At 40.5% G+C, this 13,344-nt stretch overlaps 1 protein-coding gene across 4 annotated transcripts in view; it reads left to right on the top strand.

The window, feature by feature from the left end:
* Window positions 1–13,344, top strand: part of rnf123 (ring finger protein 123) — a 245,981-nt gene that overhangs the window by 24,038 nt on the left and 208,599 nt on the right. For all 4 annotated transcript variants that reach the window (XM_009296497.5, XM_009296496.5, XM_073937581.1 and 1 more), the window contains exons 14-21: window positions 826–918; window positions 1,317–1,390; window positions 1,842–1,959; window positions 2,207–2,306; window positions 3,019–3,080; window positions 7,372–7,443; window positions 7,800–7,920; window positions 8,457–8,558. In XM_009296497.5, coding sequence (XP_009294772.1) covers window positions 826–918; window positions 1,317–1,390; window positions 1,842–1,959; window positions 2,207–2,306; window positions 3,019–3,080; window positions 7,372–7,443; window positions 7,800–7,920; window positions 8,457–8,558 — 742 coding nt within the window. The remainder of the gene's footprint in view (window positions 1–825; window positions 919–1,316; window positions 1,391–1,841; window positions 1,960–2,206; window positions 2,307–3,018; window positions 3,081–7,371; window positions 7,444–7,799; window positions 7,921–8,456; window positions 8,559–13,344) is intronic.

Below are 13,344 nucleotides of genomic sequence, written 5' to 3'. Positions count from 1 at the left end.
ACTGTACAATACTATGTGAGACTATACTATACTATACTAAGTACTATAAAATACTACACTATACAATACTATATAAAACTAGACTATTCTAGACTAGACCATGCTATACAAGACTATACTAGACCATATTATACTAAACCATATTATACTAGACTAGACTAGACTAGACTAAACTATACTACACTTTACTATATAACACTACAGTAGACTAAACTACACTATTCTAGACTATGGTAGACCATACCATACCATACCATACTATACCATACTATACCATACTATACCATACTATACTATACTATACTATACTATACTATACTATACTATACTATACTATACTATACTATACTATACTATACTAAAATCACACTTGATAAAACACTGCACAAACACTCTGACATTTTTCCTTTGCATGTGTCATCATAAGGGAAAGTCCCGCCCACTACCGACCATCTCTCTCTCATTAGCACAAACAGCCCTGAGTGAGAAGCAGCTGTATGCCATTATGGTTTTGAATCTGCCACTATGCTGACACACCGGTGTTTATTGCTCTGCCCTTTTTTGAAAAGAGCAAAATCTCATTTGAATTGAAAGCGAAAGTCACCAAAACGGCACAATTTGGTTCAAAACCTAAAAGAGGGAATTTTAAAGAATTATAAAACATTTGTCTGGTATTTTGAGCTGAAATTTCACACATACACACTCTATAGGGACATTAGAGACTTAATTCACATCTTATAAAAAGGGCATAATAGGTCCCATCTGACAGTGCAGTGAGTTTGCTGTAAATTTGATGACTCCGTATGTTTTCCTGTCCTCCTGCAGGACTACGAGGTGCGAGAGTGTCTTAAACAGCTGATGATGTCACTGCTCAGAGCGTATCGCTTCTCTCCCATCATCCCTGATCTGGGCTTTCAGGTGAGAAACACAAATACACAAGCCTTATACAATACTGTCAACATTATCAACACACGCAGCAGTGTCGGCTTGTGAAGAACCACACTGACTTGAAGGGCATGCTGGGAAATCATACTTCAAAGCACAGCAGCGCTAAACGTCTGCAGAGAGACGTTGACGTTGATTGTTCACGGCCATTATCAGCTGTTTGCACGTCCCACTTGAAATAAATGTGTTGTTAATATGAAAACGACTCATGTGCTTTGATTCAGGCGGGCTGTAATTCGTTTTAATGAGTTTGTTTGATCTCCACGCTCGCACTGGTGGATTGGCAACATGTTTATTTCAATAGTTTTGTTGTTTTCGGTTGGTGTTTAATAGATTGAAGTGAAATGTGCTTGTTTTTATGTGTCCTGCAGATTCATTACCTTCGTCTGACCTCTGCAATACTGCGCCACGAGAAGTCCAGGAAGTACCTGCTCAGCAACGTGCTATATCCTCTGTATTTACTTCGCAGATGCTTTAAAATGGCTCACTATTGGAATGATGCGAAATTAAATGTGAACCAGCCTTTTGGATACACTCACCGGCCACTTTATTAGGTACACCTGCCTAATTGCTTATTAACACAAATTTCTATCAGCCAATCACATGGCAGCAACTTATTTTTTAAACATTTTAAATACAATGAGTTTGTCTGCGATAATAGCCTAGTAGTGGTTAAATGAGCCGACATATGGCACTCACAGCAACCCAAGTTCGATTCCCAGCTCGAGGTCCTTTATTGATCATTCCCCTCTCTCTGATACCCATGCTTTCCTGCCTCTAACCTCTACTACCCTATCCCAATGAAAGGTGAACCCCCCTAAATAACTATAAAAAAAATAAACGCAATGGTTATTGTATAGTTGATTGTAAAGTGTTTCAGTCCTTAACGGTGTCACGTTCGATGTGCTACGCTCTGTGGTTTTCTTCTACATCAAAACCCCTCTGAGAGTGAAGGAGGCCGGACTGGAGGAGCTCATCCCAACCACCTGGTGGCCGACACGCTTCGACAAGGAGGTCAGAAACACATTACGATTATCTCCACTTAACGGCCACTTTATTAGGTACACATCGCTAGTGCTGGTCAACAGTGTTAGGAAAAGTTACTTTTGAAAGTAATGCATTGCAGTATTGAGAGTAACTAGTTGCCACAGAGAAAGATCTCGCCTGAAACGATCTCCTCAGACAAACACTGATGTGAGCTGAGCTCCTGTTGGAGTGTCAGATGAATATTTTTACTCTGTGTGACCTGACGTGTGCGCAGGGCAAAGATGAGAGAGACCCGCGCGAGGAGACGGCAGACGAGAGACTGAGGCGGCGAGCGTACGAGAGAGGCTGTCAGCGGCTGAAGAAGAGGATTGAGGGTATTATCACACACACACACACACACACACACACACACACACACACACACACACACACACACACACACACACACACACAAGCACACACTCTCTCTCTCTCTCTCTTTCATACACCCTCAGACACACAATCCTACACATAAGATTGGGGCGGGGGGGTGTTATAGACTGTACCAAAAAGCAGAGGGAGGGGGGTTCCGGGAGAAATAACTAAACACAGGAGGGTGATGGGTCTGAAATACGGGAGACTCTCAGGAAAAACGGGAGTGTTGGCTGGTGTGGCCAGCAAACTGATCCAGACACTCACTCACAGTCACAAACACACTCTACACACACTCACACCCAAAACACAAGCATGCACACTTTTATTTACACTTTTACTCTTACTCTGTCCTTCTCTGACACTCACAGACAGACAAACACTTGCTTGCAATCACAAACACACACACCCAAACCACACATGTACACACTCTTACTTACATTCACTCTCTTTTTCTCTCTCTCACACATACGCACTCACTCATACACAAGCACACTCACAAAAACAAAACAACTCGCATTCATGTACACACAAACATTCACTCACAAACACACCCTACACACACTCACACCCAAACATATATACATACTCCTACTTACACTCTCTGACACTGACTTTGAGTGTGTGTGTGCATGCTTATCAGTCACCTGTGTGTGTGCGTGTGTGTGTTTTCAGTTGTGGAGGAGCTGCAGGTTCAGATCTTGAGGTTGATGCTCAACAACAAAGACAAAGGGACGGTACGTTCATGCAGGCTCTCCACACTCACACAGCTGTGATTCATTCATTCATTCATTCATTCATTCATTCATTCATTCATTCATTCATTCATTCATTCATTTTCTATTCGGTTTATTGTTGGAATATTATTCCTGTATTCCATGTGTTTTCAATTCAAACTCAGAAGAAATCGTTCAATGCCTAAAAGATTAGTAATTTATTGAAAACAAATGAATAATTCGAAGATCAGAGCTCTGGCCATACACAGATATAGTCTAGCCATTATACAATGCTAACCGGGACTTATACCTGGGGCCTCATGTACGAAGACTTGCGTGGAAATCATACTAAAACAACGCTCAGTTTCATGTTCATTCGGATGTACAAAGAATATGCGTGGGATTTGGCGTACGCAGTGTTTCATACATCTGAATTTTTTTCTGCGTACGCACATTTACAGCTTTGTGCAGATTGTGTTTTGATCAGGAGGAGAAGATTGTGGAGAAAGACAGCAGCGTCTGAAACGCAGAAAAAAATTCAGATGTATGAAACACTGCGCACGCCAAATCCCACGCATATTCTTTGTTCATCCGAATGAACGTGAAACTGAGCGCAACATGCACGAGTGTAAAACCCCTCCCTGCCTCCTCCCCCGTATGAATATGCTAATGACTACTTTGGCAAAACCCAACGAAAAAGCAACGGCAAAAGCAAGCAAGAAGAGAAACTTTGAACAGAATGTGAATTGGAGGTGCTGCTTTTGGAGGTAGACGAGGAAAAACTGTGTTATTTGCAAGTTTGTCCTCTGGAATTAAATAACAAAAGAAAAAAATGGAGTGGGGAGAGTTTAGCTGATGCGGTTAACACAGTTGGATCTGAACATCGCACTGTGTGGATTTAAAAAAGAAATGGATGTATAACTGCAAAATGCTGTAGTACCCTAAATAACAGTCTCCGTGGCACAGCTCGTAAAACGCATGTTAACATGTTTTGACACGTTTGAGCATGAACTCGGTTCGAGTCCTGTGTTTGACGAAGTCATTTTTCTTTTTTTTCCCCGCTAAATATCAGATTTTGCCTACTATTTATCACGAGAAAGACAAGTAGGAATCATTAATAAGTCTGTGCATCATATTTTTTTTGCACATTTATTGAATGGAAATGTTTCTGATTCATGCATGCAAATTCATCTTCAGATAGTGTCTTTATAGCACTGTGCGTACAGTAGATAGCTCAGATTACATTGGGAAAACCAGAGATCGCTGCAAATTGTGCTTTAATGTTTGGCTGGTCAACTGTATGGTATGGAAACCTTATATACCTGCTAGATGAACCCGTCTCATACATCTGCCATTGCACGGCTCAGACACTTTGTAGGTGCAATTTAACACAACTGCCTCTAGGAGTCGCCAATGGAAATAAAACAGACACGCACAAAAAATGTGCGTACGCCAGCCATGAAGCTGCCGTGGAGCTGCGCACATTCCCACGTTCAGTTCATCGTTAGTAAATCCAAACGTGAACGATTCTGATCGTGAAACCTGGCGTACGCAAAGTTTTTGTGCGTACGCAGCGTTGATGCATGAGGCCCCTGGTGTTCTGCGTCGCCCGGTATCTAGAAACCCAGTTATATAGACAGAAGGAGTAAAAGGGGATGAGTTCCTGTCTGCTTTTCTGATTTTGTACTTCCTCCTTCACCATTCTCTTTCTGCACAGAAAACTTGAATCATTAAGTGCACCTTTAACATATTTCACAACTCGTGACAACCATCCACTTCTTGTGACCCTACACATCTTTTTGGTAGACAGGAAGCCTGGAGCGAGGCCCCCTCCTTGCAATTTCTTGTAGCCGTTCTTCCCCTGTCTGCAGAACTTGAACAAAATGTTCCAGTAAATGACCCCCTAATAAAAGAAGAACTTCAGTTAATATAACATATCACACAACGAGAAAAAGATAATCAGTTGCTAGTCAAAACCTTTTTCCTAGTCTATGATTAATAAATGGATATGTACCAATATTATAAAGAGATTATTGTGAGTAACATAAGGTGTATATAATGTTTTCATTCTTTTCCCTCCATCATTAGTCCCTTTATTATTCTGGGGTCGCCACAGCAGAATGAACCGCCAACTTATCCAGCATATGTATTTTATGCTGCCGATGCCCTTCCAGCTGCAACCCATCACTGGGAAACATCCATACACACTCATATATACAGTTGAAGTCAGAGCTATTAGCCCTCCTGAATTATTACCCCCCCTGTATATATTCCCCCCCCCAATTTATGTTTAACGGAAAGAAGATCTTTTCATTACATTTCTAAACATAACAGTTTTAGTAAGTCATTTCTAATAACTGATTTATTTTGTCTTTGCCATGATGACAGCACATAATATTTGACGACATATTCTTTAAGACACTAGTATAGGGGAATTACCAACGTACGTCACACAAGACGTCACACGGATTCAACCACGCAAACCGGTTGCAAAAACAGACCGGTTGCAATAGCAAACATGTCGTGTTGTGTGGTAGGATGCCAAATTCGCAAGTCCAAAAATAGAAAACTTAACTTTTACCGTAGACCACACTGCTTTAATGCCAACCGCAGACATCTTTGGCTAACAGCCATCATAAGAGCTAAATGGAGTGAGGACCCAATTAAAAATGCTTGACTCTATAGTTCTCATGTTATATCAGGTAAGTTCACGCTATGCTAAATCATACACATCACTCATTGTTGATTGCAGCAATGACTTCAGCCAAAACAGATAAATATGCTGAATTAAACTGCATACACTGAATGCTTTGAATGAAATGTAAACGTTCACAAACCCTGCAGTACAGGTGCAGTTCACTGTCAGAATGCAGTAGTTTTTCTTGTTGATGATCACCCAGGCCTTGTACAGCTCCGTCTTCTGTCCTTGTTTTTGGCTAGGCAGAACCTCGGTTTTTAGCACTACAAAGTTTTGAATCTGGTAATCATGGAACATTATTTCTTGCACATGACCACACAGAACAACATTGTAGGCATCCAAAGACTTGTAGGCCTTTAATTTCTCTCTTGTAAAAACACTTGCAGTTTCAATGAAATAGTTGTATATTTGGGGCTGGATGCTTGGCCATTCCGTCTTATCCAATATCCATTGGGAGGAGGCTATCGCAAATGGACCTGTCAGATGAACGCCGCTCAGTTTAACGTTTTTGGAGAATAACTGTCCTTATCACTGGGTGACAAGCTGTTATAACACGCTAAAAGCATTATTTAAATAATATATAATATGTGATCAATATAACTTATCTCTAAGACAACAACAAACTCTGTACCGCATCGGATATTATTCGCTTGCTGTAAATGCTAGCGCTTCTGTTTTTTTTCTGCAACCTCACTGAGCGCAAATCCTGAATGTTTACAAACTGGTAATTCGTCTATACAGCTTAAAGTGACGTTTAAAGACTTAACTAGGTTAATTAGGGTAAAGTTAGGGTAATTAGGCATGTCATTGTATAAAAGTGGTTTGTTCTGTGGACAATGCAAAACAAATATTGCTTAAGGGGGATAATAATATTGACCATAAAATGGGTTTTAAAAAAAATGCTTTTATTCTGGACGAAATAAATCAAATAAGACTTCTTCCATAAGAAAATTTTTTTAGAGGAAACACCAAAAAATTCATAGGAAGGCGAATAATTTTTACTTCAACTGTATGTATTTTGAGTTATTAAGTAAGTAATTTGGCTAAATATTTATTTAAAAAGGTGGGCAGTGGCGCAGTAGCTAATGCTGTCGTCTCGCAGCAAGAAGGTCGCTGGTTCGAGCCTTGGCTGGGTCGGTTGGTGTTTCTGTGTGGAGTTTGCATGTTCTCCCTGTATTCGCGTGGGTTTCCTCCGGGTGCTCCGGTTTCCCCCACAGTCCAAAGACATGCACAGGTGAATTGGGTAGGCTAAATTGTGCATAGTGTATGAGTGTGAATGAGAGTGTATGGGTGTTTCCCAGTGATGGATTGCAGCTGGAAGGGCTTCCGCTGCATAAAACATATGCTGGATAAGTTGGCGGTTCATTATGCTGTGGTGACCCCAGATTAATAAAGGGACTAAGCCGAAAAGAAAATAAATGAATGAATACTTAAAAAAAAATTACTGATCAGAATAAAATTGAAATTGGAAGTACAAATATAAATGCTTAATAACTATTAGAATATCATAATTTTGGATTTTAAAACAACGCTGATGGTTAATATAATACGCTGATGTTGGATAATAAAAAATAAATTAAAAAAATCCAACTAACACATCTCTTTATTTTACAGGGCGAAGCGTCGCGGTACATTTTCCTCAACAAGTTTCGCAAGTTTCTGCAGGAAAACGCAAGCAACCGAGGGGTAAGAAACAAAACAAGACACGCAGATTCATCCTTATTCACACCTTAAAGGGACGGTTCACTTAAAAATTATAATTTCATTTATTCAGACTCAACATTACATATAGCATTTACTTTACTGTAGATTACTTTTGTTTATTATTCAAGATAGGAATAAAAAATACTGTTGATGTCAATGTCAGTAGTTTTTTACAACATTCTTCAAAATATCTTCTCATGTGTTTTAACTTAAACAGTTTAGGAACAAGCATGGATGAGGAAATGACGGTTGTAGGTGCACTGTCCTTTTAAACTGACGACCTTCGGAGACTGTGCATTGTTTGATTGGTTGTTTGTGCTGTGTGTTTGTGTGTGCAGAACCCAACAGTGTTATGTCCTTCTGAATATATGGTGTGTTTCTTGCATCGCCTCATCACCGCCATTCGCAGCTACTGGGATGAAGGCAAGAGGAAAAGCCCAGGATCCATCAGCAGTGAAGGTGGAGCACTCTGACCTTTCTGAACTTATGCCCCTGAAAAGATCATTCATTCATTTTCCTTCGGCTTAGTTATTTATCAGGGGTTGCCACAGTGGAATGAACTGCCAACTATTCCAGCATGCGTTTACGCAGCGGATGTCCTTCTAGCAGCAACCCAGCACTGGGAAACACCCATACACACTCATTCACACACACACTCATACACTACGATCAAATTAATCATAGCGCATGCCTTTAGACTGTAGGCGAAACCAGAGCATCCGGAGGAAACCCTTGCTAACACGTGGAGAACATGCAAACTCCACACAGAAATGCCAACTGATCCAGCTGGGACTCAAACCAGCGACCTTCTTGCTGTGAGACCACAGTGCTAACCACCGAGCCCCCATGTCGCCCGAAATAAATATATAATTGTGTTTATTCATTGAAATAAAGCTAAAAAATCTATAATTTATCAGCATTAAATAAGAAAGTAGGTTAAAGTACTGAAATGAATATGGAACGTCTCACTATTGACCCGCTTTTGTTTCCATCAGACGCCTACGTTCCTCCTCAGCTCTTCTACAATGGGAAGGTGGATTATTTTGACCTTCAGCGTCTGGGCGGACTGCTCTCGCATTTAAAGAAAACACTCAAAGGTTAGTACAAAAATAAAGCTCATTTCTCAGGTTCGCCTCAAGAGGATTACCCAGCATGCACCTGCGCAATGAACCACCAGAGGGAGTAGAAGCTCAGTTAGTTTTGACTGTTACTCAATCTGACAAGCGGCTCTGAAAAGCACACTGAAGACGGTAAATGACACACGCCTGCATGATTTCGGCTGCTTTCAGAAGCTCAAAGATGTAATGTTTGTTTCCTAGACATAAAACAAGACGTGCGTTCTGTCTCAAATGTGCTCATTATGTTCATTTTGTTTTGTAACTTTTAAGAAATTTCACTATTGATCCTGCCAAACCAACGCTTCAGATCGATCAGCCTCCCAAATTACTTTTAAATTGAGAGCGAACGCAGTGCAGGCTGCTCGCTTTCCCTCTTTTTTGAACGTTTCAGGCTTGGTTATTAACCTCAGAAACGCTGGTGGTCGTTACTTTGATTTGTGGCGTCATTAAAGTTTCTGAAATGATGGGATAAGATGGATGCTGGAGGCGACCGGGAATGCAGATGGATATTGATTTCCCTCAAGGCACACATGCCGCAAAAGAATAAATAAATAAATAAATATTGACGGACTGCAGGAAAAGATGCCAAGAAAGAAGGAAGTGCTGCTCTTTAATGTAATGCTATGTGTTTTCTGCGGTTTGCGCCGGATGATTTTATTTGTCTAAAGGTCTTTGTCAGGAGATTTGGCAGGATTGGATTTGTTTTCCTCTGAGATTAAGGTCACTTTTTTCGTTAGGAGAACATGAAGGCTGATTTTTAGCTGTAACTGTGACTCTCAAAATGCCAGCAGCCATCGACTTGGACTTTATGAGTAAAAAAAAAAAACATGCACAGGCTAAACTGAATTAATTCTTGTGGCTGTGGTGAGGAGGTAGGTCATATAAAGTTCAGCGATTCAACATTTAGTCCTGGGGTGTCAAACTCATTTTAGCTCAGTGGGGTAAGGGGTGTGGTTGGGTACCAAGCCTTCTTTTACTTTTTGCTCTTTCCAATTTTACATTTCGTAAATCCAAGGTCACATGTCTCATGTCACAGTTTACATCCCCTAGTTCTGAGTTTACATCTCACCATTTCCAAGTTTACATTTTGGAATTCCAAGTTTAATTATATGTTTCGTCCGCAAGCTCCCTACGCCCCAGTTGTCACTTTCGTCCGTGACAACCCCCCCCAAGCCCGCCGGTCCTCACTGTCGTAGGCGCAATCACACCCCCCGTCTCTTGTTTTCACTTTCGGTTTGAGGCTGGCATTATCATCGTTTGCTTAAAGTGCCAGTTTAGCTTGCTCCGGCCCTGCTTATGATTCTCTCTTCATAGCTGTATATGCCTAATGCTGCGTTCCCACCAGATGATTGGAAACACAAGTGATTTCCATGTTAAGTCAATGCAAACGCACGAATAGACATCTTGCGGCGCGATACGTGCGAATGGCGCAACTCAAATGATCGAATTGCGCGAATAGTGCAGTGCGGATTGCGCGATACGCACGATTGGCGCGGCGCGAATTGAGCGTTTTGCATTAACCAATCAGGAGCTTGCTCTTGTGGGGGCATGATTGTGACGTATCGCCTGTTGTCGGTATCCTGGGGGAAATCCTCCAACCGACACCAACATACAGTTCCTCAAACTAGGCTCAGCTCGGTCAGAAGCACTGCTGAAAGCCTCCGTCAGACAGGTTCAGTTTCTGGAGGAGTTTATGAGCTCACAGAGCTGGATGCACCACTGAAAGGATCTAGTCGACTCAGACACGGCCCTAAACGTATCGATGCTGTTTTTCAGCCTTCATAAAGCACACAAACACTGTTATTTTCTTCATAAAATCCATGTTAGCCATTTAGCTATGAAGCTAGAGTCACCGGGCAGACAGAAGCCCTGCCCATCACGTGAATCCGCGTCTGTTCTGAATTGAATTTGACGCGCGAATGAAGCGGATTTGACACGCGAATGAAGCGAGTAACCTCAAATAGTCACGTGGCTTTTTATGCGCGAATTGCACGATTTATCCGCGCGTTCCGTGTCTGGTGTGAACGCAGCATAATACATACCCATAATACACTGTGATATAGCCTGGCACGGATCCTATTGCTTTCTCACTACAATCGATCCGCTCCAGAGTTAATTTCAATCAAGCCGAAACCACCTCATTCAAGCGATCTCGGAGTGATTGATTTGGCGTGGATCTGAGTGCGATTGCTGGATTCACATATGCCAAACGAACCGCGCTACCTGGGGAAACGAGACAGGTTCCCAAATAAAAGTCTAGGTGTCAATGCACCCTTAGTTATCCATGCTGTTAGCTGTGTGTTCAAATGTGCTATTGTGTTACGGTTAGTTTCTTCTCTTCAGTGTCAGTACAGGGTGCACATTCATGCCTTTGACGCACAGTTAAAGTCAGAGTTATTCACCCTCCTGTGAAATTTGTTTTCTTTTTCCAATTTTTCCCAAATGATGTCAAACAGATTCTGGAGTTTTTCACAGTCTTCCTATAATATTTTTTTCTTCTGGAGAAAGTCTGATTTGTTTATTTCAGCTGGAATAAAAGCAGTTTTTAATTTTTTTAAGCCATTTTAAGCTCAATATTATTAGTCCTTTTAAGCAATATTTGCTTTGGATTGTCTACTGAACAAACCACTGTTATACAATGACTTGCCTAATTAACCCAAATAACCTAGTTCAGGGATTCCCAAACTTTTTTATTCCGGGACCCACCTAGGCAAGTAATTCAATCTCAAGACCCACCATAATATTTTAACATGGAAAAATGGGTAAAAAATGTATCCATTCAAAGCAGTCAAAAATATATGGTGTGCGGCTTTTTGGATTTTGCAATTTGATATGCGCAAAATGAGGCCCGAAGTGCTTTTTGTGGGATGCTGGCTGTAACTGTGATCATTTTTTTGTTGAAAAAGATAATCTTCTTTTTTTAGAGGAGAATATGATCAACCTTTAATCAGTCTCCTTGGTTATGATCAAGTCCCGTCACATCGCAGTAAATTCCACTTTTAGTTTATAGTCATAAGAAACTAAATAGCTTTTTGATCGACTCCTACAAGCTGGGAAAAAGTCAGATAAATATGCCAATGCAATTAACATTATTGCTGAATGGATCTAATATTTACACATTTGCTTGAGGAAGGAATGATGGGGGTAGTTACATTACTATTACTATTTTCCATAACATCTATGCCCTTCCATAATATTAGGTGACGTTAAAACTAACAGAGAGCACTATAGCTATTTATTGATGAGCAATCTGTCAATTTTGGGATGTAAAAATATGGGACAACAAATAGCTTTAAATAAAAGAATACATAGCAAACATTAGAAAATATTGACAATAAAATAAAAGTTTTAGACTATTAAAATCAATGGTCTATCCAGAAATTAAATAAAGCTATAAAATCTATTTCACTTTTGATTGTATTTGCATATTGATTAAAGTTACTGTAGTTGTTTAGTGAAGAGCAGCAAATGAACCTCTCATTGTGTTTTGCTTGATAACAGAGGTGTTAATGTAAGACTGCACAGATCTATAATAAAGCATTCGACTACTTAAATAACTGTTTGTGCTCATTTAAGAGAAAATTTACGAAAATAAAACATGCAGGACGGAGCAAAAAAAAAAACTGAAAAAAAAACGAAAAAAAACTTGCACTTTTCCGACGGTCCAGTACTGATAGCTCCGCTACGCGCAAGCTCTACCGGCTAAACGCAGATTGCGAGGGCTCAAACAGAGCAGTGCTCGTAATGTCGAGCGAAAAAAAAGAAAAAGACAGCTGTGAAACATAACCAGCTTTGTCTTTTTGTAGGAAAATACACTTTAGATATTTTAGGGTAAGAGGTTTTTGAGTTATTGCCGTCAATCATCCTGGTTTTGATTCACCGCAATGTAAATATAGCTGCAGCTATGTGACGTTGCGCGACCCACCTTTGTTCACTGTGCGACCCCACTAGTGGGTCGCGACCCACAGTTTGAAAACCCCTGACCTAGTTAACCTTAAAATGTCACTTTAAGCTGTATAGAAGTGGCTTGAAGAATATTTAGTCTAATATTATTGACTGTCATCATGGCTTATTAGAAATGAATTATTAAAACTATTATGATTAGAAATGTGTTAAAAAAAATCTTCTTTTCATTAAACAGAAATTGGGAAAAAGATATACTGGAGGACAAATAATTCAGGAGATGAAGTGCACGGTCATACGCTCAAAAATGTGCGCAATGTACTGACACTTTTTTGCATATATAAACTGTCCCTTGACAATCTAGACAAACTACTTCCAGTGTAATCCGGTGTTCTCCAACAGAATGAATGGTACTCAAATTATGAATCAGCCCAGTGTTCGCTCATTGTAATTAAAATATCAGGCGTCCCTGACAAATGTGTTTGTTTTTCTGGTGTTTCTGCTGGCAGAAAGAAGCGAGGCGCATCTCGTCATGTGTCACAACTCTGCCGTTGCGATGTTTGACTTTCATTAATTCTCAGTCAGTCTCCTCGTTTTCTTTTGTCTCCAAAAAAACACAAATCTCCCCCGGCGCTCTCGTTCCCTGGCCTCGTTTGATTAAACGCTGATAATTACATTGTTCCTGTTCCTGCACGGTTTCCCCGCTGATTCGGCAGAAACATCTCCATTTTCCCTCTGGCGCCTGATTAAACTCTTTTGGGGTTTTGAGGAAACAATCACAGCCACTCCAGAGCGAAACAAGACTTTGGAAAGGGTGATTGAAATTGTTGTAAAGTAATTTCGTTTTTCACAGTGACCATTC

This window comes from Danio rerio, chromosome 22, assembly GCF_049306965.1.
Source record: "Danio rerio strain Tuebingen ecotype United States chromosome 22, GRCz12tu, whole genome shotgun sequence".
Taxonomy (NCBI): Eukaryota; Metazoa; Chordata; class Actinopteri; order Cypriniformes; family Danionidae; genus Danio; species Danio rerio.
The sequence above is the reverse complement of the archived record's forward strand: the minus strand, read 5'-3'. Positions and strand labels throughout refer to the sequence as shown.